We start from the raw sequence: 22,330 nt of genomic DNA on the forward strand, positions 1-22,330 counted from the left end.
GCATCCTGGCAATTAAAAAAAAAAAAAAAGAAGGAAAAAAAAGCCCCACATTCACCAGAAGTAGCAACTGCCATTGAGGTTACTGGGCCTCCTGGTAGGCCCCTCCCCAACACAGCACAGGGCCGAGGTGACAGCCGCAGCAGCCCCAGCTGCCCAACAGCATGCGAAACTGCGCAGTGCCCTGCCGACCCCGGCTGCACCCACACAATGGGGCAGTGGTAGTATGGACCCCCATGCTGCATGGGAGGGGGCAGGGGGGAGGCTCTGCCACATGGCCCCAGTGACCCTGAAGGCAGCTCTACTGTAGGTGAGTGTGGGGCTTTTTTCTTTCTTTATTTTTTAAAGTGTCGGAAGGCTGGGGCCAGGTAAGGCAGCCATTCGGGGGTCTGGGGGAGTGCGTGGGGCAAGCGGGACCTGCAGGGGGGGTGGTAGCCCCTGTGGGGGCCATGTGGCTCCTGTTGCGGGGGCTGTAACTCCTGTCTGTGAGCTGTGCGGGGGGGCTGCAGCTTGTGGGGAGCAGGGAACCCACCCCTTCTGAGCAGCCCCCCCAAAGTCCCCTCACAATCTACCCACATACCCCACAGCCCCCCCACCCCCCTTCTGCAAACCCCACATCCCTCTAGCACATACCCTGCATGCCCAGCTGCCAGACAGGAAGAGATCTGCTGGCAGGAACTGTCACTGCAGGGGCTGTCCCCACATCCTGGTTAGTGAAGGGGTCATGGGGAGTTTTAACTGCTCTATGGTAAGAAAACAAAAGGCAAACAGCAAAACACATATGTATTTAGAATTCATTTTATTACGATGATCAATAAAACACTGCCCAACTGATCACTGTCTCTCATTCTCCCTCTCTCTATATAGTGGTCATATGTTTTAATTGTGGAAGAACATGGATTTTGGGGTATTTTACAGATTGACTTTGGGATTTTTTTAAATCAGGGATTTTTCAGTTTTCCAACAGCGAACACCAGAATTCCTGCTAGGGAGGCCAGTGGCAGGACCCAGGCAGAGAAGCCTGCTCAAAGCTGGTGCCTTGGACCCAGCTGGAGGTGGCTGAACTCCTGGCCACCTGGGGCCAGGAGGACATACTCTGACAGTACGACAGTTCCCACACTGCGAACAACTTCCGGGTGATAGCTGCCCAGATGGCCAGGCAGGGGCACACAGCAGTAGTGCCACACAAAGGCCCACTGGCAGCTGGCTCAGAGGAACAGATGCCTCTACTAGTTGTGCAGTTCCCTTCTGGATCTGACAGGTGAGCAGCAGGTCATAGCCAGGCAACAGCCCCACCACTACCAGACTGCTACAGCAGGTAAAGGGTGCAGGGAACTATCAGGGCTGCTTCAGCAGTCCGGCTGGCATAATGGATAGTGTTCCCAGGTACCAGTTGGCTGAACCCCAGAAGCTCCTGTCTATTTATAACATTTAAATACTATGGGCCCTAAGGCCCACCCAGCTAACTGGTAGCCCCTATTGTATGGCGGCTAATGGGTGAATGCTACAACAAAATACTTGAGACAAAGGCAACCAAACAGGATAGGAATGACATTAGGGTCAAAGGGTCAAAACATGAAAATGAGTGTGCCTGAAGGGGACACTAAGCAGAACCCCCCCAGGCTGCGCCCGCCAGTCCTCAAAGGCATCCAAGGAGCCAGTGGACACCACCCACTGGTGCTCTGCCTGGAAACATGCACGCACAAGAGAGAAGAAAGCAGCCCTGCAGTCTCTGGGCATGTTCCCAGCCACAGTCTCTTTTCTGGTCAAGTACAGGGCCCACTTGGCCAGGGTCAGGAGGAGGTTGACCATGAGGTCCCAGGACTTGGTAGGGCCGCAGATGGGGTGACCAAAAACAAAAAGGTGTGGGGTGAAATTCAACCAGAACCTCAGAAGGAGGTTCTGGAGGTAAAGATGGAGGGGCTGCAGCATGGCTCACTCAAGGGTAATGTGCACCACAGTCTCCCTCTGCCAGCAGAAGGGGCAGGAGACTGGGGTGTCTATGACCCCAGAAACTCCTGAGAGTGAGTAGCCCTGAGCTACTTGCCAGGACAGCTTTTAGTACTTATGGGGCCAGGACAGTTGCTGGCCTTGGGCTCTAGCTCCCCCCGGCTGCAGATCTAGCAGGAGCCAGGCAGGGTTATTTTGTCCCAAGTGGCACAATTTGCCTCACACCAAAGTGCATGTCTGGGCATGTGCACTAAGGCAAAACACCCTGGCTCAAATTTGCACCACTTCTATTTGAGCTGCTGCAAGCACATGTGCCTGCATGTGTGGGTGCACCCACTAAGATTACTCAAGGCAATGCACAAACTATTATCAACTCCCAAAACAACAGAATGTCTAGTCAATACAGATGTGTCTTCTGAAAAGGAAAGCCACATTTGAAAACTTACAAAACAGATAAACAAGGACAAGACACAAAAGATAGAGGACTTTAAGCTTAAAAGGGTCATTATTAAAATCAAATTCTTACATCTACTACTTTAGATCAGTGCTCTTTCCTGCCAAAGGCAGGAGGTTAGACTCAATGATCTGCTAAGGTCCCTTCTGACCCAAACATCTATGAATCCAACTGAGACTGCTGATAGACATGCATTTGAAATGCTCTGAATCCTGAAGCATTTGAAATCTGGTGCCATGAAGATGTGCAATCATACCCCAATTCTGCTCCCAGAGAGCTTCAAAACTGACCACAAAGACATGAAGCAGCCCTGAGAGATTGGAGAAGAAAAATCCCCAGAAGCCTCTCAGCCTCTAGGGCATTTTTACACATGCATGTAAAGCATCCAGCACTGCAATGCATGCAGTTGTACAAGCGGCAAAATGCACATCAGCACACAGAAAATGGTGGCAGTCCGCTTTTGAACTAAAGCACATCGAAGGTGGTTTAGTTCGGAAGTGCACCGCTGCCATTTCCTCTATGCCGACACATACTTCATAACTTATACAAGTGCAAGCAATGCAACACAGCACATTTCACATTAGCTCGCGTGTGGAGATGCGCCAGATCTCAGATGCCAGATCTCCAGCACAGTGCAGCATGAAGAGTATGTCCCTAGTCTCTACAGCGGGGGTGGGCAAAGTCTGGGCCATGGGCTGGATCCAGCCGACAGTGTGCTCCATTTCCCAACCGCCTGCATGGTTGGGGCCGCTTTCCATGGCCACAGCTGCATTGTGACAGTGCAAGACTTGGGTTGCCATAGAGACCAGCCCCAACCACCCTGGCAGGGCGTCCAGCAGGACAGTTTGCTGCTCCAGAGCCACTGGGATCTTGTAGCAGGGGCAGCTTGGTCCCAAGCTGCAATTTGCAGCCTGCGTGCTCCGCGCAGAGGTATGAAAGCAGCAGATAGCCCTGGCTCCTGACCAGGCTGTCATCACTGCAAGGAGTCTTGCACTTTCACAGTACAGCTGTGGCTGGGGTCTCCATGGAGACCAGCCCCAGTCATGTGGACAGGGGCTGCTGGGAAATGGAGTCCGGCTGCCAGCTGGACCCACCATTTTGCCTACCCCTGCTTTAGAGCAAGGGCAGGCAAAGTCCAGCCCATGGGGCAGATCCAGCTGGCAGTGGATTCCATTTCCCTGCAGCCCCTGCCTGCGTGGCTGTGGCCAGTTTCCATGAAGACCCCAGCACCAGCCATGCTGTGACAGCACAGGGCCAGGGTTTCCATGGAGACTGGCCCCAGCAGCGCTGGCAGGCAGCAGCAATGCCAGCCTCTTCCTGGTATGGGGGGTGGAGCAGGGGCTGTGCTGTGGGTAGGAGCAGGGCAGGCAGCTGTGGTGGCACTGTTGGGTGGGGTGGCTACAGAGGACTACAGGGAATTTTGGTGTAGCTATACTCCCACCCCCACAGCACCACCCCTACTGGCAGGGCACTCAACAGGGCACAAAGCTACTCCAGAGCTAGGCTAGGATCTTATAGCAATGACAGCATGGTCCAAAGTCAGGGGAGAGCTGCAATCTGCAGCCTGCATGCCCTAGGCAGGGACATGCAGGCAGTAGATTGCAGCTTTGCCCCAGCTCCAAACCATGTTGTCACCACTGCAAGGAGATGGGGCAGAGCTGCAATCCACTGCCAGCACATCCCTGCCTGCGCATCCCCATCACTGCCACAAGATCCCAGACCAGCTCTGGAACAGTGCTTCAAAAGGAAGAACTTCAAAAATGTTCTTTCCACACACACCCCCCCACCCCAAGTCATTTTTGAAGCATTTGGGGCATTCCTGAAGCACTTCTTTGGTCATGCACCCTCACTATTTACAACAATTTAAACAGCACATCTGTCCACGGTTTGTATTTTACCAGTTTCCTGTAACCATTAATCTTGTTTTATTTTTTCATTTTTATCAGTTTAAACAATAATAGCCTACCTATGCTATAAGTGCAGTACTGATAATTATCATCAGATTGTGATACCTCTCATATGAATGAGATGTGCTAATGCTAAAGTTGGGAGATACTGCCAATATTGGGCACAGATAGAAGTACAGCTCCCTGCTGTAACTCAGAATGCTTAGCAGGAATCATTTTGAGTTATAACGTTCCCCAAACCAAACAGAAGTTCACTGTTGGATCCAAGGGGGAGAGGAATTTAGTTACTGGCTGCCAGCCTGCAGCCGGTTTCCCATAGCAACAGCTCCTCCTCCCTCCCAGCCCATGCTGCTTTCAGAATGGGAGAGGGGGAAGGGAGCAGAGGGAGCTCATTCTAGGAGTTCCCCAACCAGTGCTGGAGGCTGGGGAGGGTGAATTGGAGCCCCCCAACTTTGGGAGGCCTCCAATATACCTGCCCCACCCTCTGATGCCAGCTGAAAAAACCCCCAAGCCAAACTTCCTCCGCTCCCTTTTCCCTCTCCCATTCTGAAAATAGCAACAGACTGGGAGGCAGGTGTAGACGCAAGTTACAGTTATGAAACATCTTCATCCAAACAGACTATGTTTTGCAACATCTTCATCTAAACCCTCAATGCTGGTCTATACTGTAAAACAGATTTCGCACCTGTTTAGACGAAGACAACACAACCAGTGCTGCTGCTTAGACTGCTGGCATATGTTTAAATTGCGTAGCTATTAGTTATTAACTGATTATAAGGGGTGCACTAAGGATTTTTTGGACCAATACCAATGACCAATCATTAACAAGCCATATTGGCCATACCGATTTGATTGCTGATATGCAGCCCAGCAGTTTGGAGAGCAGCATCTGGCTGGTAAATCTGGTGTGGGGGCAGGAAGGGGCAGGATGAGGGCAGATCAAGGCCACTGCAGCGAGGGAGGAAGCAGGTCTGGGGTAGGTGCTGCCCAGCCAGGGCAGAGCATGGGACAGAGCTGTGCGGCTCATCTGGGGAGCAGGGGGATCCCACCACTATGTGCACCCCAAGGGGGAGCAATGGGGGGAATGCCCCCTGGGTCTGTGCGTGAGTGGGCTGCCACTCCAGGCTGGGGCCAGGTCTGCACTCAGGGCAGGCAGCAGCAGCGCTAGGGTGGGGACTAGGAGGTGAGCCATAGCCACCCCAGAATTCGCAGTAGTCCCCCTCCCAGCACCACTGCTGCCCACCTCAAGCACTGCCCCAGCTCTGCCTCCCCACCAGGAAGAGCCCATAGCAACAGCACGCCCACACTCTGCGAAGAGATCCCAGGGGCACATGCCCCCCATGGCTCCCCTGGGGCGTGCGTAGCGGCAGGATCCACCCCCCAACCCATGCCGCCCAGATGGGCCTCTCGCAGCTCTGTCCCACACCCCACCTTGACTGGGCAGTGCCTACCCCAGCTCCACTCCCCCCCTCACTGCAGGGGCCTTGATCTGTCCCCCCCGACACCCCTTCCCCCCCCCAACAGTCTTACCAGCTGGACACCGTTTCTAAGCTGCCAGGCTAACCACATGCATGGTACAGCTTTGCACATGCACACAGCAATTAACAGTGACATTAATCGGCCACATCAGTCAAAAAAACATGAATGCCAATAATGTACATTTTCCTTTCATCGGTGCCAATACAATATGGACTAATGTATCGGTGCACCTCTACTGATCATTAACCATGCTGTGGAGAGTCAAAACACATTAAGATCCAGCTATGCTACTTCCATTATATAATTTTGAAAAGGGCCTAAAATTCTTTTTAGCAGTTAGTTTCTCCTTGTTCTATACTCCACTAAAAGTTTATTTCATTTTGACATTTACATACATCTTTAGAATTTAGAAATTGCTGTTTTAAGTAAGACTACTATCTGCAACATTTTTAACTGACAGACTCAACAAACAGAAAAAAAAATTAAAAATCCAGCCAAGGTAGAAACATGCATAGAGCATAAATAGCACTTATCTCTACAATAATGAATTTTCTAAGAATGTTTCTCTATATCAAAAGATCCTTCAAACTATTACAAAAATGTTATCAATAAATAGGACAAAACAACTCTAAGCTGTCTAAGAATCTAAATTGGAACACATTTTTCACCAGCCGAAACTACTTATTTTTGTTGAGAACAATCCTGTAGGTATCCAGTTCATAGATTACTAATATATAATTCTATTACTTTCTCCATGAAATACTAACTTCTTTGAGCTTTTTCATTTTCCTGAAAGAGACATTGTCTAAAAGCTACCCATAAGTTATTCTCTTTTGAAAGCACATGCAATCTTCAGCCAAACCATAAAAGGTTTTTGCAGTAAGATTTAGATCTTAGTACTTTACTTCCCCCCTATATTCTATTGTTCATTTATCATTTTAATAAAATTAATTTAATACAAAAAAGTAAGTTACATAGCCTAGCCAATATAAGTAAGTGTTTAACAACTGACTTAAAACATGGTGTAGCCAACTGCCTAGTAATTTAGTTGGCTAGATCTCAGAACAAACACTATTACACTATATGACAGATAGTATAATTAAACATTTCACTTTTAAACTCAGCCATTTTTAACAAAACCTCAATTATAGCCTTGCAAAAAGAGCTATAACTTATGTTAAGTGATTGTGTGATTCATGGTATTACATGTAATTTTACATTTAGCAATTTGTGGTATGAAAATACATCGAAGAAACTAAACTGAGAGGAACTATAATGAAATAAACAAAAAGGATGCTGCAGTCCAGCCAAAAGAGAGAAGCTTAACCTTAAAGGAAGACCTTTCCACTGCTTTTGTTGTTTATAGCAAACAATCCCCACTGTTCACTATTAAGTGTATTAGTAAACAAACTAACACAGAAACCCATCTGAATAATATGCTTCTGTCCAGACAATACACCTTATTTGATATTTTTGGAAGTAGGCACAAGAGCTCTCACTCTCTCACCCTCTCTGTCCTCCACCCCCCCTCCTTAAAAAAAAAACAACAAAAAAACCCCCAGGAACCATTTGGGTATGGTGTTTATTATTAAAGCTATTGCAGAATATGGCATTAATACATCTTCCCTGCGTAGATGGAACCAAACAAAAAAAAACTTGTCAAGTTATCAGAGCACACCACAACCATGTGAAGTCCAAGTTTACAGCAGTTTTAGAAGCAGCTGGCCCCATCTATAGGAGACCCATGAGTGACAGAGGTTACCATGTCGCAACCAGGCCTCACAACATATTTGTGTCCAACCTATAAAAAATTAGTCTAACAAATTCCAAGGCCAAAAAGTACTCTTAGAAAAAGTAAAAATGTCCCCCATCTCTCTGAATTGCTTTCAAGTGTAACTATTAATTCTGTAAGCCCCCCTGCAGTGGCAGAGCACAAAGAGGAAAGCACCAAGGGCAGACAGCTAAGATAATGCTGACAGTATCTATTCAATCTCTACATTTCCAGCCTAAGCTGCACAACTTGGCCCCAGAGAGAGACCTTGTGGATGAACCACTTTATCCATCCTCAGGAGACGGGTGATAGATTCGGAGCCTTGTTTCCACAGCTGCAAGCAGCCCAAAAATGGTTTTCTACCTGAAACGGTGCCCCCCCGCGCCAACACTGTACCTGCTCCATACCCCGCCTCAGCTCGGCCTCCGCGGGCCGGCGCCTTGCCCGGCACAGCCGCCGCACCACAGCACTCACCCGGCCGCTGGTGCTCCATGTCCCCTCCTCGACTCAGCCGGCCCCGCGCTTTCCTGCAAAGCCCCCGGCACTTCTTCCCGCAACCCCCCAGTGAGTGCCTCGCCCCAGGCACTGCCCCCGCCCCGACCGCATTGTCTCCGGGCACCTCGGAGCCCTCCGCGGCCCCGGCCCCGCCGTTATGCCGGCGCGGGTGGACCAGCGCTCCCGGCTGCCCCCGCACTCGGCCCGCTCACCGCCGCGCTGCGCGCTGTGCCCGGCCGGCAGCCCGTTGTCGCAGGGCACCCAGATCTTCTGCAGCGGGTTCTGGGTCAGCTCCCGGGCCGGCGACGCCGCCATGCCGGCCGGCTGCGGCTCCTACTGCAGCGGCGGCTGCGGGAAACGCCAGTCGCCGGGGCTGGGGCCGCACCCGCCCCTCGGCCGACCCGGCCCGCCCTCAGCAGCCGCGCGGCAAGGCCGCAGGAAGGCGGCTGTCGCAGCGCCGCCGAGGGGCGGCCCCGGTTCGGCCGCAGGCCTCTGCGGGCAGGGAAGCGGCCGCCCCCCGCGAGCGCCGAGAACCCCGTGGCCGCTCTGGAGCCGACGGCCCAGCCCGCCTCGACGCTTCTTTCCCGCCCGGAACCGGGCACGGGACAACTCGCTTCGGGGTCGGCTGAACGAAATCCCTTTGTGTCGGTTCAGCGGCCCCCGCGGGGCGCCGCCTGCTGCCAGCTGCCGGCGCCGCACTCTCACCCACCGCGGCCCGGCCCGGTCCGCCCCCCGGCTCGCTCGCTCGGCCGGCAGGCACTGCGCACGCCGCCCCTTCCCCTGCAGCCTGGCGCGGAGCTGGGCCCCGGGCCACAGAGTGATCGCAGCACCGCCTTTTCCCTTCCCTCGTCTGGGGCTCTGTAGCAGCAAGCTTCGCACCACTGCCTCCCTTTGACAGCCGTCTGTCCCTGCCCTGCGATTTATGTATTCATGGCTGTGGCTTAGAGGCAGCCTGCAACAGTGTCCAGAAAGCAGCAGTTCAGCACTTGCTGAGGATCAGGTCTCCTCCCTCTGCTTCACTAAGGAAATACCAGTAATTGCATTTTAAATGTTAGACCATTTTTTTTAAAAAAGCACAGTTGGCACGCACCCTGTGCAAAAGAGAAATATTGTTTGAGACTACTGGAAAGTGAGCAACCATAACAGTTCTCACCCTGCCTCAAAGAGGGTCCAGAGACTGGCAACAAAGATGACAGAATTTACACATAAACTAGAATACATGATTGGAAACCAGTTCAAATCTGTAACAAAATTAGGTTCAGTGCACATAAACTGCTTCCAAAATGGATGAATCCAGTTTAAGATAAATAAACCTGGATGGATGCAGCATCAGACTTAACTGATTTAGGTTAAATAGGTTTAGTGAACTTCTGTCCCAGATCCCCTCCAGATTCAAGTTAACTCACAGTCCCCCAGCACTTCAGATGCCTTGTCTCTCTCCTTGCAGGGTGGGCAGGTTAGTCTTAGCCCAGGCTGACTTTGTTCACTTCATTGGTTCAATCTACGCAGCTTAGACTAACCTGCAAAAATTTAAATCAATTCAGTCTCAGGCTTTTTGACTGTATGTTCTTAGCCCAACGGTTTGGAAAGCAAGCCCTACAAGGAAAGGCTACAGGAGCTAGATATGTCCAGCTTGCAGAAAAGACACTTGAGGGGACTTCATAGCAGACTTCAAATACTTGAAGGGCTCCCATAAAGAAGAAAGAGAATACCTTTTCTCTCTTGCTGCAGGGAGAACACAAACCAGGCCTTGAAGTTGCAGCAAAGTAGGTTTAGATTGGGTATCGGGGAAAAAAATCTCCACTGTTGGAACAGTGAGGCAGTGGAATAGACTGCCTAGGGAAGTGATGGATGTCCAGAAACATGTTAGCCAGCCACTGGTCTGGGATGATCTAAGCCTATGTTTTACTAGCGGTATTTCCCATGCTTCTAAGCTTTGCTTGATTGCCACATGGGACTGGGAAGGCATTCCACTACATGTGCACTGATAAAGATTTTTTTGGCCTGTACTGATTGCCTTTTATTAACCAGTCACATAGGACAATAACGATCCAATCGCCAACATGCAGCCCAGCACCTTGGAGAGCAGTGTTCAGCCAGTAAGTCGGGGGGGGGGGGGGTTGCAGATTGTGGTTCCCATAAGGCAGGGAGTGGGGCTGGGACAGCAGCAGGCACTGCACAACTAGGGCAGGGCAGGGTAGGGTGCAGGATGGAGTGGCTCATCCAGAAGGTGTGCGTGGGGTGGGGGGTTGCTCCCACCCCTGCATGCACCCCCAGGGCAGACCTGGGGGCCATGTGCCCCCTGGATTTGTACGTCAGGTGATGGGCTGCGCTGGCCTCTTCCCCAAGGGGGTCTGGGCCGAGGTTGTATTCAGGGTGGGCAGTGGCAGCACTGGGAGGGGGAAACTAGGGGGTGGGCTACAGCTACCCCAAAATTCACCGGAGCTCCCCCCTCCCAGCACCACCCCCACCCATCCCATGCACAGCCTCAGCAAAGCCCCCCCTCCAGGAAGAGGCTGGTGCAGCCCCCAGACCCAAGCCCACAGCAGGCAGCCCACACTCACCCTGCACACAAGCTCAGGGGCACATGCCCCCGAAGCTTCCCCTAGGGGTGCGCACAGCAGCAGGAGCCACTACCCCCTGCACCCCTGAATGAGTTGCTCACAGCTCCATCCTGCACCCTGCCCCACTTGCTCCCTCATGGGTCAATCTGTGTCCATCCCCCGTCCCCCCAAGTCCCTTCCCCTGCACAGACATACCAGCTGGACACTGCTCTCCAAGCTGCCAGGCTGCATTCTTGGCCTTGTGCATGCTGCAGTTGTGCACATGAAGGTGGCGTTTATCAGTGACATTATTGGTCATGTTGGCCAAAAAAAAGCCAATTGCCAATAATGTTAATTTTCCTTTTATTGATGCAGATATAATATGGACCGATATATCAGTGCACCCCTACATTCCACACCACCCCTCCCCTCGTCACCTTTCTGCTACACATCAGGATTTGTTTCTTTAAACCTTCCTCAGAGGCATGGATTTTGACTGAGGTATGCCAATGTTTCTGCTAAGACTTAAAAGCTGAAGATAGACTAGAAAGTCTTGTCCCTGTGCTCAGGGTCAGATTGTCTGCCACATTTGGGGTCAGGAAGGAGTTTTATCCTGTGGTCAGATTGGTATGGACTGTGGAAGCTTTTGCCCTCCTCTGTAGCTGAGGGCATGGCAGGACACTGCCTGCTGTGGTCCCCCTGCTTTATCTATGGCAGGTTACAGTGTTATGTCTTGTGCTGAGTCAGGGTTGATGGTCATATTTCTAAGAGGTTAGACTATGGATCTGTATAGGATGATTTGAATAGTGATGATTCTGCCTCAGGTTGGACTAGATGACCTACAGACGTCCCTTCCAGCCCTACTTCTTTATGAAATGGCATGCCATAATTTATTATATTTATTATTAGTCAGAAAAACTGTATAGCGGTATGAACAGTTATGTTTTGGGAACACAAAAATAGATAGTCTAAGGAGAAAACTGTCCAGTAGAGGGCACTTGCATTACATTTCCATTTTGCAAGACAGCAAAAGAAGGTCAGCTAGACAAAGTAAGCAATTATAATTTTTTTTTTTAAAACAGTCTTTACAGGAACTGATTTCAGGCTTTGCATGATGGTAATTTATTTTTCTATCTTTCTTTCTTACTTTTTAAATAAAAAACATGCACTTTAGATTCCAAATTTAATACATCAGAATTTTTATTTTTGGTTTTGGCTTTATTTATATAGTTAACAACACGCACCAATTGATGATCAGAACAGAAACTTGACCATTTTTTTTTAAAAATGACGTAATCCTAGGTTACAGTATTCCAAAGCACGAGACATAAAGAGTTCTCAAACAAAAGTTACTTTCTAAGCATAAAAAAATCTGTATCACACAAGTGCTGCATGAACCTTATTTGAGAGAAAAATCTGAAAGATCTAATTCATTTTTATAATAAAAAGCATTATCACATCTCAAATGCTCTTCTAATGTACTACAAGCATTGCAAACGTTTGATCTGATCAAAAAGCTATTTTAGAAAGTTAATTACTTTAATCATTGCTAATTGGTATCTCTGCTGTCACGTTTTTACTTCTCAACTCATTTAAAAAGTGAAGTGATTTGTGATGCAAGATTATATGCTTTATTGGACAATAGCTGGGAGATACAGGAGACAAGGTTTCAGGCTTCAGATACTCTTCATCTGGCTTGGGAAAGAAACACAGTTACAGTCCAAACTCAATATAAGTTAAAATAATTTATCTTAGTTTAACCCAATCATGTTAGGTAATCTGACCACTTAAAATGGAGTAAGCAGTTATCACCTGTGGAGCAAAGAGAATTTAGCAGAGGGAGAGGTATATTTTAATGGGACATACACCCGGAATGAAAATGAATTAAATTTCAATGAAGACAAAAATAGGACACCAATCAAACTGGCTACTGAAGGAGAAAATGCTTTATTTATTTAGGTTCCCAATGGTGCACATGCTTCTATTTAGTTACTCATGTGTATAACTAAATTATCTGGTCCAATGAGATGCTAAGGCCCCCCTCCTTTTTTTTAAGCATTGCAAAATATTAAAATACAAGAGCCAGATAACTTTTCCTGGCTCTTCCACATCTTGCTAGTTCATACAGAACATCTTTACTATTCAGTTTTAAGTACAAGATTTGAGATTAAACAAGACCTTGTCTCAGGGGAAAACAAAGAAAAAACCAGTACCACTGAACTCTGCCTACTCAGGACCCATCTATCAATCCCACTTGATTTTCCAAACCATTCCAATGCTGTAGTAAGATCACATGACCTTTCTACAAAGTGTTGTAAGCAAATCACATAAACAGGTCTCAGCTATCAAGTCAAAATTTATTTTCTAGGGGTGGTAAATCCAGATTTAAAGCAAGTCCATCCATATCTGAAGAGAAATGCTGTATAGTCTTCCAGTGTGCAGGGCTGGGTGGGGGCAGCACTGGGTCCCTGAGACCCAATCCCAGCACAGAAAGGCAGGAGGGGGCAGTGCCAGGCCCCCAGGACTGAATTCCTGTATGCAAATGGTGGGAGGGGGCAGTGCTATGCCCCCCAGAGCCTAATCTCAGTGCGCAGCGCAGGGAATGGGCAATGCCACGCCACCAGGGCCTGATCCAACCTAGACAGGCACTGTGCACCATTCATCTGGCCCGTAGGGCCAAAAGACTGAGCACCACTGTTATAATAGAACGACTAAGCAAAGCTAGTTCACCTCAACTGGCAGATAATCTATAGGCAAGACAGTGAAGGCTAAAAATAGGACCAGAATAGAATAACAGCAAGTGTAATTAGTTCACGTTTCTCATGGTCACCTCAGGAGATGATTAGGCTCAGACTTCTAGTACCTCAAAATAACTCTTTTGCAGGAAAAAAGTAAATGTACAATAAAGTTCCTTCATTAGGGTTACCATATTTCCAGGTCCAAAAAAAGATGACACCTGTTTTGTTTTTGTTTTTTTTTTGGGGGGGGGGGCGGCAATGCCCTGCCTCTGCCCAGTCTGTTGCCCCTCACTAGCAAACCACACCTCCCCCACCCCATCACTGCTGCTGCCCCTCACTCCCACACAGCAGTACCCTGGTACTGCCAGTGCCCTGCACACCCAACCCAGTCACCCATCCCATCACTACTGATCCACAGCCCCTGCCCCCTCCCTTGCTCAGCCCTGGCAGTGCCCCTCACTCCCGATCCACAGCCCCCGCTTCTGTCCCCATCCCCGACTCTGTGCAGCATGACCCCCAACAACCAATCACCTTACCCACTGCTCTGAGCCCGACGCAACCAGCCCAGTATAGCAGAAAACCTGGACATTTGCTCTTTTTAAAAAAAACCCGCCTGGATGCAGCACAGGGGTTCAAAAAAAAAAAGAGGACATGTCTGGGAAAACACTACTTTTATCATGTTGTTTTCCACATTTATGCACTGAAATATCCCCAAAGACAGTGAATGCATATGTAGCCTTTAGAGGCACATTTGTGCACAAATGGGTCAGTTCTGATATAGGCAGACCTATTCAGAATAATATAGTTACACAGCAGGTGTGTCTACCCATGCATTTATGCCAGCTTAAATTTACTGCGCATTAAGTGGAAATAGGCTAGTGTCTACACGTGCAGGCATTAAAGCGCATTAATGCTGTGTGTGGACAGCATTAGTTAGTCCCAAGTCAGTCCACACCCACAGTGTTACTGCATAGTAACTAATCGGGCATAAATTTGACATCTGCAAGATGCAGGTACCAAATTTATACTCAAATTGGTGTAACTTGCTGTATTTACTTTCTAATTGTTGTAGCTGCAACAGTCCAGGAAATATGAGAGGGGCAAGGATTTTTGTGGATAATGTCTTTCATTGGACCAACTGCATGATTAGGAGAAATTTAGACCAGTTTTTGATACAAGGCACCTTTCTCCTCAGGTGAGGGGGAAAAAAAACCATGTTCAGAAAAAAGAATGTTTTTAAGGTGAGAGTTATGCCAATGTAGATACTGATTTGCTCAACATGCATCTCTCAGGAACATACAGAATCTTTAACAAATCAAATATACCAATTTATAACGTTATGGGACATACCTTATCAAAGAAGAGTAATCTTAGAGGAAACTTAGATACTACCATATGAGAGTCCCAAATTACAGCTAGCAGCTAAATACAAGAAAGCAAGGAATATTTTAATCTGCTAAAAGATATACTAATTACTAGACTACTCACATCATCTCCTATTCCTTAATTAATAAATGAAACCTATTCTCAGAAACCAAATCTTAATTCATTATTATAAACTGAAACCTTTTCTTAATATATGAAGAGATCAATTAACCAGCATTACCAGTTGTGTTTTCATATTCACCACCTGTACCAAGAGACTTATAACATTCTAGGAAATAAATATATCAGTTAGCTACTGTTGCCCTCATTTAAGCAACACACTCGTTTTAAGAATTCACATTTCAGGGTATGTACAGATTTAGGCTGGTCCAATTTAACTGAGTTCTTTTCATTCTTAACTCATAATTCTTCAATTAAACCGTTGAAAAATGGCTGCCATCTTAAGACTGTTAACATTTACTGCCTCCCACTCCTAAAAGAAATCTCAAACATTTCTGCACAGCTTGAGGAAATAAATGGGACAGACCCTCAACTAAGTTCCAGTTTAATTATGACTGAAATAATACTGCTAATGATATTTCACTTTCAGTATGTTAAACCTAGCAATTATCATATAAAAATAAGATAAATCTATGCCAATTAAAGCATTTTACTACATATGCTTTCAGACAACATACCTATGGTTGAAACCCTGTAATAATTTTTGTACAGACTACAGAGTTCAAACTAAATATGGGATATGCACAGGGAACGCTCCAGGATACTGGCAGGGAGAAGATACAACATTTGTAGAAGTTGCCCAATTTCTTTTAAAGTCCAAGAGGCATAACTGGAAAACCCTTTCTAAGATGGTAAATTTCTGAGGACTGGGAGGTATACACCTTGCTTCAAAAGTAACCAATGATGTTACTACAGCAACGGCACGTACTAAATTATGCAATGTTGTTTTTCCATGGGTGTGTTGTGAAACTTCAAAACACTCTGTGGCCTTCTTAGAATTATGCTACAGCACTTACATGAGTCTGCATGATCTGCCAGCTAATCCAATTGTTAGCTGGAACTGAAGCACCGTGTCTTCCAAATTGCATCATAAAAGCTTTCAAAATGTACGGGGGTGGGAAATATATTTGTATTCACCATGTTTCCAACACTTTTTTGACAGGTTAAAATGACAACCTTTTCTACACAGTGGACAAGACATTCTTATGCATATTTCATTCTTAAGGTAAGTGCAATTATAAAAAGACCCAAAACCTGAATAAATTGTCAGAGTTTGGTTTTGTTTTTTTATGTAAACACAGGACCTGAGAAAGGGCACTTGATGCGTGAAAGCTTGTCCAACACTAATCCCAGTTAACAGCTAGGACAATAAAAAGATACCACAAAAAATCCTTGCCTCTATGTAAACCAAAGGTATGCTTCCAGGAATAGCCTGAGAAAAATATGTGGAATATTATGCGCAAATCCGTACCTATATTAAACACACACTTTATTTCAGTTGACAAGTGTTTCTTCATTTGATTTTTAGTATTTATTTGTATGTTCTGTTCATCCCTTACTTTTCAAATCAGCTAGGATGTTTTAGTCTCTGCTGTTCACAGACACTGAGCTTTGTTTGAAAAATATTACAAAAATGTATTATTATTATTATGATAGATTAGGAAAGCATGGCCAGTTGCCTCCTAATTAACCCCATCCAAAGAACTGACAACCAGAACAAAAACATGGTACTAACATGAGGTATGGCCAGTCTCTCCCATTCTTCAGCTTATTTGCCAATTAGCATTGTAAACTCTTCAGGGCAGGGATTGTTTTAAAAAGTGCCTAGTACTCAATAGAACATGTTTACAGTTGCTTCCTTAGCACTACCTTCAATACAAATAAATATGAATATCATAGAATAACTGACCTCAGAGCGCAATTTTAAAATGCTATTTTAATAATGACAAATATGATGTGCAAATATATTTAAAATATTAAAATTATAAGCAGACTCCAGAACTAAAACTATTAAATTGATAGTCTTAGTAATGTAAGATTAACAAATAGTAGTTTCTTCTTAAACCTAGAATATTCAGAAATCCATCTTAGGAGAAGTGTGAGGTCTTCAACATTCAGAGAATTTGAGACCACACAGTGATCTGTAGCACTGGTCCTAGATTTCAGATTTCTTATTTAATATGGAATATCATGCATGTATGAAGGCAAAAAAATTAAATATGCAGAATTGCTTGTGTAATACAAGCAGCAAAAATGTACTGGTCACAGTAAAGGCGCTTACAAACTTAATGTACCTTATCCTTTATTAAAGCCAACCCATCCTTCCCCTCTTTTAATCACTCTATTACATTAACTACTGTATTTTGATGCAAGTACCAAGAAAGATTATTAGTTTTGTCTAATTAGCATTTTCCCCCAATGAGAGGTGGAAATTCATTTATTAAGTTATAGATGAGAAATTAATTGGGGCTGTTTACATTCAGTGAACTGGGAGTTGTCTTCACTTTGGCTTCCCAAGGTAACCATTTTTAAAGAAAAGATCAGATCTAACTAGTAATGAAAATGACAATTCATTCATTCACTCAAGGGAAAAAATAGTAAAATGGGCTTTCCTGAGCATCAAAAGAAACACAAGTGAACAATTTTATTCACATCTAGTTGTACCTCACGGCAAAAATCATGTGCCATTTGTGCTGCACAGACTAGTTCAGAGATAAGATTATGTTAAGTGATAAAAGCAGTATTCTGAATATAAGTAGAGATAGATTTGTTTGTTTGTTTATTTTGGGGGGGGTGGCTTGGTAAGTCTCAGCTTGAGTCAGATACAAAAAAGGCAAGCTAAATTACCATTTGGAATAGCCAAAACTCTGCAGCGAAAAGGAAATCTGATAAAATTACATGTTTGAGTCCCCACCATGAAGAGCAAGTTATTCTACTGGCTGGTATGAAAGCAAAATCTCTGTAAACCAAAGAGATAGAGCTTATTACTTCTAAACAAAGAATCTAATGAATTGTCAATATAATGGAAAGTCATATGATACATATGAAAAGAATCCAATCAGAAAAATGCTTTTGAATTCTCATCTGACCTACTGTTCAGAGATCTAAGGGGCACCATTTTGACTTTTCACATAACTGTCTACCTCAGAACAAAAAATATTTTGTCAGGCTAAACTTTTACCACCACATTCCAATTTTTCCCTTACAAGAAAAAAAAAATCTCACAGTCTCCATCCAATTGTCTGGCATAAAACACCTGGGTGAATGAATCATCCATTCCTTTTGCATTTCTGCAGCATTTACAAGGAAATTAAGGTGGGACACCAGCTGCTCTATTCAGCTTTTAGTCAGTCACAGAAGTCAGACCATATTTATAAATGTAACTAAGGTAGCTTGTAGGCAAGAAAGGCAAGTCACTGCAGTTCACTTGCCTATGCTCCCAGCAAGGACTCAACCATAGGATTTTCCCCTAGTCGAGGGGTGTCAAAATGTATCATCTGGCCCTCTGCATTCCTAGAGGGGCTGAGAATTGAGGACTGGGATCCGCTGTGAAAATCCAACACTGTTGTACACACTTGTTGGCAACTGGGGGGCAGTCACTTCTCACTTTGTGGTCCACATCCAGCTCATGAGCAGCCCCATGAGTTTGACACCCCTGCCTAAATCTGTCCAAACTGCTTGGTCTGGTTACTAGCTCAACTTGACATGTCATAGCAAAATCAAAAATTACTGCAAGAACTCTCAGTTGCTTTAGCAAAGGATCTGATAGTAATGCTAATACAAAAATGATAACACAAATTATATCATACAAGCCTGACTACCTTCTACATGTGAGAAAGAATCTATTAGAAGAGGTCTTGAAATTTTGCTCTTCATGGTTTCATAGATGTTAGGGGCTGAAAGGGACCTTACAGATCATTGGGTCCAGCCCCCCTGCACTTGGGAAGGAAAGACTGCTGGGGTCAGACGACCCCAGCAAGGTGAGCATCAAAACGCTTTTTGAAGATCGCCAGGTTGAGTGACTGTACCATCTCTGGGGGGAGCCTATTCCAAACCCCCAGCACTCAACTTGTAAACAAGTTTTTCCTTATGTCTACTCTGAAACAATCTTCAATCTGTTTGTGCCCATTATTTCTTGTGCTCCCCCAGGCCCTAATGTATGCCCCCGATATACTTATAGACTGTTACCATTTGATTTTGAGCAAATTTGTAACTATTTTGCCCTAACCACAAACAAAGAACATAAGCAAATAGTTTTTGATGCTGTCATTACAAATGGACTGAACCATGATTTAGCTTATTAACTGTAATTAGATTCAGCATGACAGACAGACAGACTTTAACTTTTTAATTACTTTATTCAGGGGTTCAGGGATACAACAATGGTGGCAGCTTGCAAAGCGAAAACACAAACAACTTACTACCAAACCAAAAACTAGATCGAACAAGTCTCTTTGTCCTCGGATCCAGAGACCAAATTGGGCAAGGGGATTCATTTTCTACACGGGAGCTACCCACACCCATTTTGATGCCCCCAAAAGCGTGTCCAACGCACACCAAATACCAGAAAGCGTGCACCAAAGGATCCGAGCCAGAGACCGTCCGCAAAAGCGCGTCCCACGCCCACCAAATACCAGGCCGAAAGAATCCCCGGAACAACCAGACAACCAACACATCACACCGTGACAGACACCTTCGCTGCCTTTCACGTCATGCCTCACATGCTACATGGTCGGCATGCCGGCCACACAGTCCTAAACAATTCAGACCCTGCTCCATCCCATCATACACGTCACAAAGCCTCCACCTTCCACACACAAGAGAGCAAAAAAGCAGCCTGGCGAGGGCCCAGGACGTGGCAGAGCTGGGAGTCGCAGTTTGACACCGAGCCAGCCCGGTTGCCCAGACCGGTCATGACATCAGAGTGCATTTGAGACGGCCGTCCTCCACCCGGCACAGCGCTCCCTCAGGGGCCCAGCGCGCCTCAAAGGCGGGCACTGCCCAGCGTGCTCAAACTCCAGCGAGAGGCGCGCCTGCACCAGGAGGCAGAAGAGCCGCAGGGCATCATCTAAGCCGGTCCTGGCAAGCCGGTTCCGGCGGCTCTTGAGGACGGCCAACTTGGCCTGACCCAGTACAAAGTTGACCAGGCAGACGGGGCCCTTCTCAGCCGCCTGGTACGGGCAGGAGCACACGTAGGTGGTCTCCAAAAAGCTCCTGCCCAGAGCCCGCAGCAGCAGACCGAGGGTGACAAAGAGCGGCTGCAGGCGGGGGCAGTCCAGGAAAGTGTGAAAAAGGGTCTCCTCAACACCCCCCGGACAGAAGGGGCAGGCCGTCGAGGCGGCTGGGTCCAAGTGGGACGCAAACGCGCCGGTGGCTAGGATGCCGTGCAGCAACCACCACTGCAGGTCGCCAGTCTTCTTGGCAATTGGCAGCTTATACGATGTGCGCCATGCCGGGTGGGCCGGTGGGGAACCTGGCAGCCCCAGGCGCCGTCGCCACGGTGTATCGGGGTGGCCCGCCAGCACCTGGGCGTGGCAGACGTGAATCACCCAGGCGTATAAACTTCTACGCGACAGAGAAGCAAAAGGACAACTCATGTCACTGTCAGGAGGCACAGGGAGCGTCAGCAGGGTGCCAGGGCCGCCGGCCAGATCGTCGGCCGCGGCTGGGGTGACTGGTAACGCGGGGAAAGCCTCGCTTGGGGCGTCCTCAGTGCAGGGGACCTGGCCCGCCCGGAGATGGTCTTCCAGGGTGGCTGCCGCCTCCACTGGGAGGGCAGCCCGGATGTCGCACAGGAGACGGCCCACACTGCGAACGGAGCGCATGCCCAGCTGGCTGCTCAAGGCCTCGGGCAAGAGCCAGGCTGACCAAGCGGGGTCAAGGAGGTGGCCCAGGCGGAGAACGCGCGCCTGAATGAGAGCGGCCGTGAGACTGGCAGAGGCCAGGCTCGGCACGGGGCGCCTCAGCTCTGGGTTGTGCACCAGGGGTTCCCCCAGCAACCGCGGAAACTGGAGGTGACGGGCCTGGGACTGGAGGTGGAAAGTGGCTTGCCAGGCTTGTACCACGCTACGGTAAAAGGCTGGAAGCATGGCCCAGTTCAAAAGCGTGAGGTCCAGCAGGAAGAGCTCCCGGTCAAAGCCGAGGGCCCCCACCCTCTGCAGAAACCGGCATGCCACGTGTTGCCAAGGTGGGCGCTCCTCGCCGTACAGGAGTCGCTGGAGGGCCTGGAGGCAGAAGGAGACCACCCTGCTTGCCAGGTCAACCAAACTCTGGCCCCCCTCAGTCATAGGCAGGTAAAGGACAGGTCGTGGGAGCCAGTGGCACCCGTCCCAGAAGAAGTCAACCAGGAGGCACTGGAGTCTCTCGAGCAGGTCCTTCGGCGGATCGAGTATGGCGCACTGATGCCACAGGCTCGCCGCCACTAGGTTGTTCATGATGAGGATGCGTCCATGGTAGGAGAGGCTGGGTAGGCGCCAGTGCCACCCTTGCAGGCAGGCCCTCACTCCTTCCTCGAGGCCATCCCAGTTGCGCGCCATGAAGGCCAGTGGCCCCAGGAACACGCCCAGGATCTTAAGGCCCTCACAGCACCAGCTGAGGCCCCCGGGCAAGGTCGGGGGGGTCGTGGCAATCCACTCTCCAAGCAGCAGGGTATCGCTCTTGACCCAGTTGATACGGGCCGAAGAGGCGCATTCGTAGGCTTGCTGGCAGGCTGTCAGGGCCTCCACCTCTTCCTGGGTGTTAAGGAAGATGGTCACGTCATCTGCGTATGCTGAGAGCCGCAGCAGAGGGGCAAGGGACGGGCCCCCGGCTGGTGGCAAGGCCACACCGCTCAGGCGGCGCCGCAGCACATGCAACAGTGGCTCGTTGGCCAGGGCATAGAGCATGCCCAACAGGGGGCAGCCCTGACGGATGCCTCTGCGCGCGGGGAACGGGGCACAGAGCACGCCGTTCACCTTGAGCAGGCTGGAAGTGTCTTGATACAAGACCCGGAGGCCAACGACGAAAAGGGGCCCAAAGCCAAAGGCCTCCAGGGTCCAAAAGAGGTAGGCGTGGTCCACCCAGTCAAAGGCTTTCTCCTGGTCCAGGGAGAGAAGGCCAACGTCCAGGCCAAAGAGTTCGCTGGCTGTAAGTAGGTTGCGCAGCAGAAACAGGTTGTCTTGAATGGTTCTGCCCAGCACGCAGTAGCTCTGCTCAGGCCCAGTGACGGAGGCCACGACAGTGCGGAGGCGGGTGGCCAGTGCTTTGGCCAGGATCTCGTAGTCCGCGCACAGCAGGGAGACCGGCCACCAGTTCTCAATGCAGCCAAGGTCCCCTTTCTTGGGCAGCAGCGTGAGCACTGCACGGCGGCAACTGATCGGCAAGACTCTCCTGGAAAACATGCAGGAGGCAGGGGCAGAGAAGAGGCCAGAAAGCCTTGTAGAACTCCACAGGTAGCCCGTCGAGGCCTGGGGTTTTGCCGGAGGCGAGGCCAGCTGTGGCCGCCGCTAGCTCCGCCAGAGACAACTCCTGCTCAAGCTCGCCGGCCTCCAAGGCACCAAGGCACGGCAGGCCCACATGGAGTTCCCGCGCGGCATCAGGGGAGGACGGCTCAGCCGCATACAGGTCACGAT

At 48.4% G+C, this 22,330-nt stretch overlaps 1 protein-coding gene across 5 annotated transcripts in view; it reads right to left on the bottom strand.

The window, feature by feature from the left end:
- The window catches only part of PFKFB4 (6-phosphofructo-2-kinase/fructose-2,6-biphosphatase 4), a 109,232-nt gene that overhangs the window by 66,340 nt on the left and 20,562 nt on the right, over positions 1–22,330 (bottom strand). For 2 of the 5 annotated variants that reach the window (XM_090022800.1, XM_090022803.1), the window contains exon 1: positions 8,266–8,875. The exons of 2 other annotated variants lie outside the window; for them this stretch is intronic. In XM_090022800.1, the coding sequence (XP_089878926.1) occupies positions 8,266–8,368 (103 nt within the window). In that variant the 5' untranslated portion in view covers positions 8,369–8,875. Of the gene's footprint in view, positions 1–8,265; positions 8,876–22,330 lie in introns of those variants that run through there. One more of the 5 variants, XM_090022799.1, reaches the window with a different exon arrangement.

This window comes from Crocodylus siamensis, chromosome 11, assembly GCF_052110815.1.
Source record: "Crocodylus siamensis isolate JL-2025a chromosome 11, ASM5211081v1, whole genome shotgun sequence".
Taxonomy (NCBI): Eukaryota; Metazoa; Chordata; order Crocodylia; family Crocodylidae; genus Crocodylus; species Crocodylus siamensis.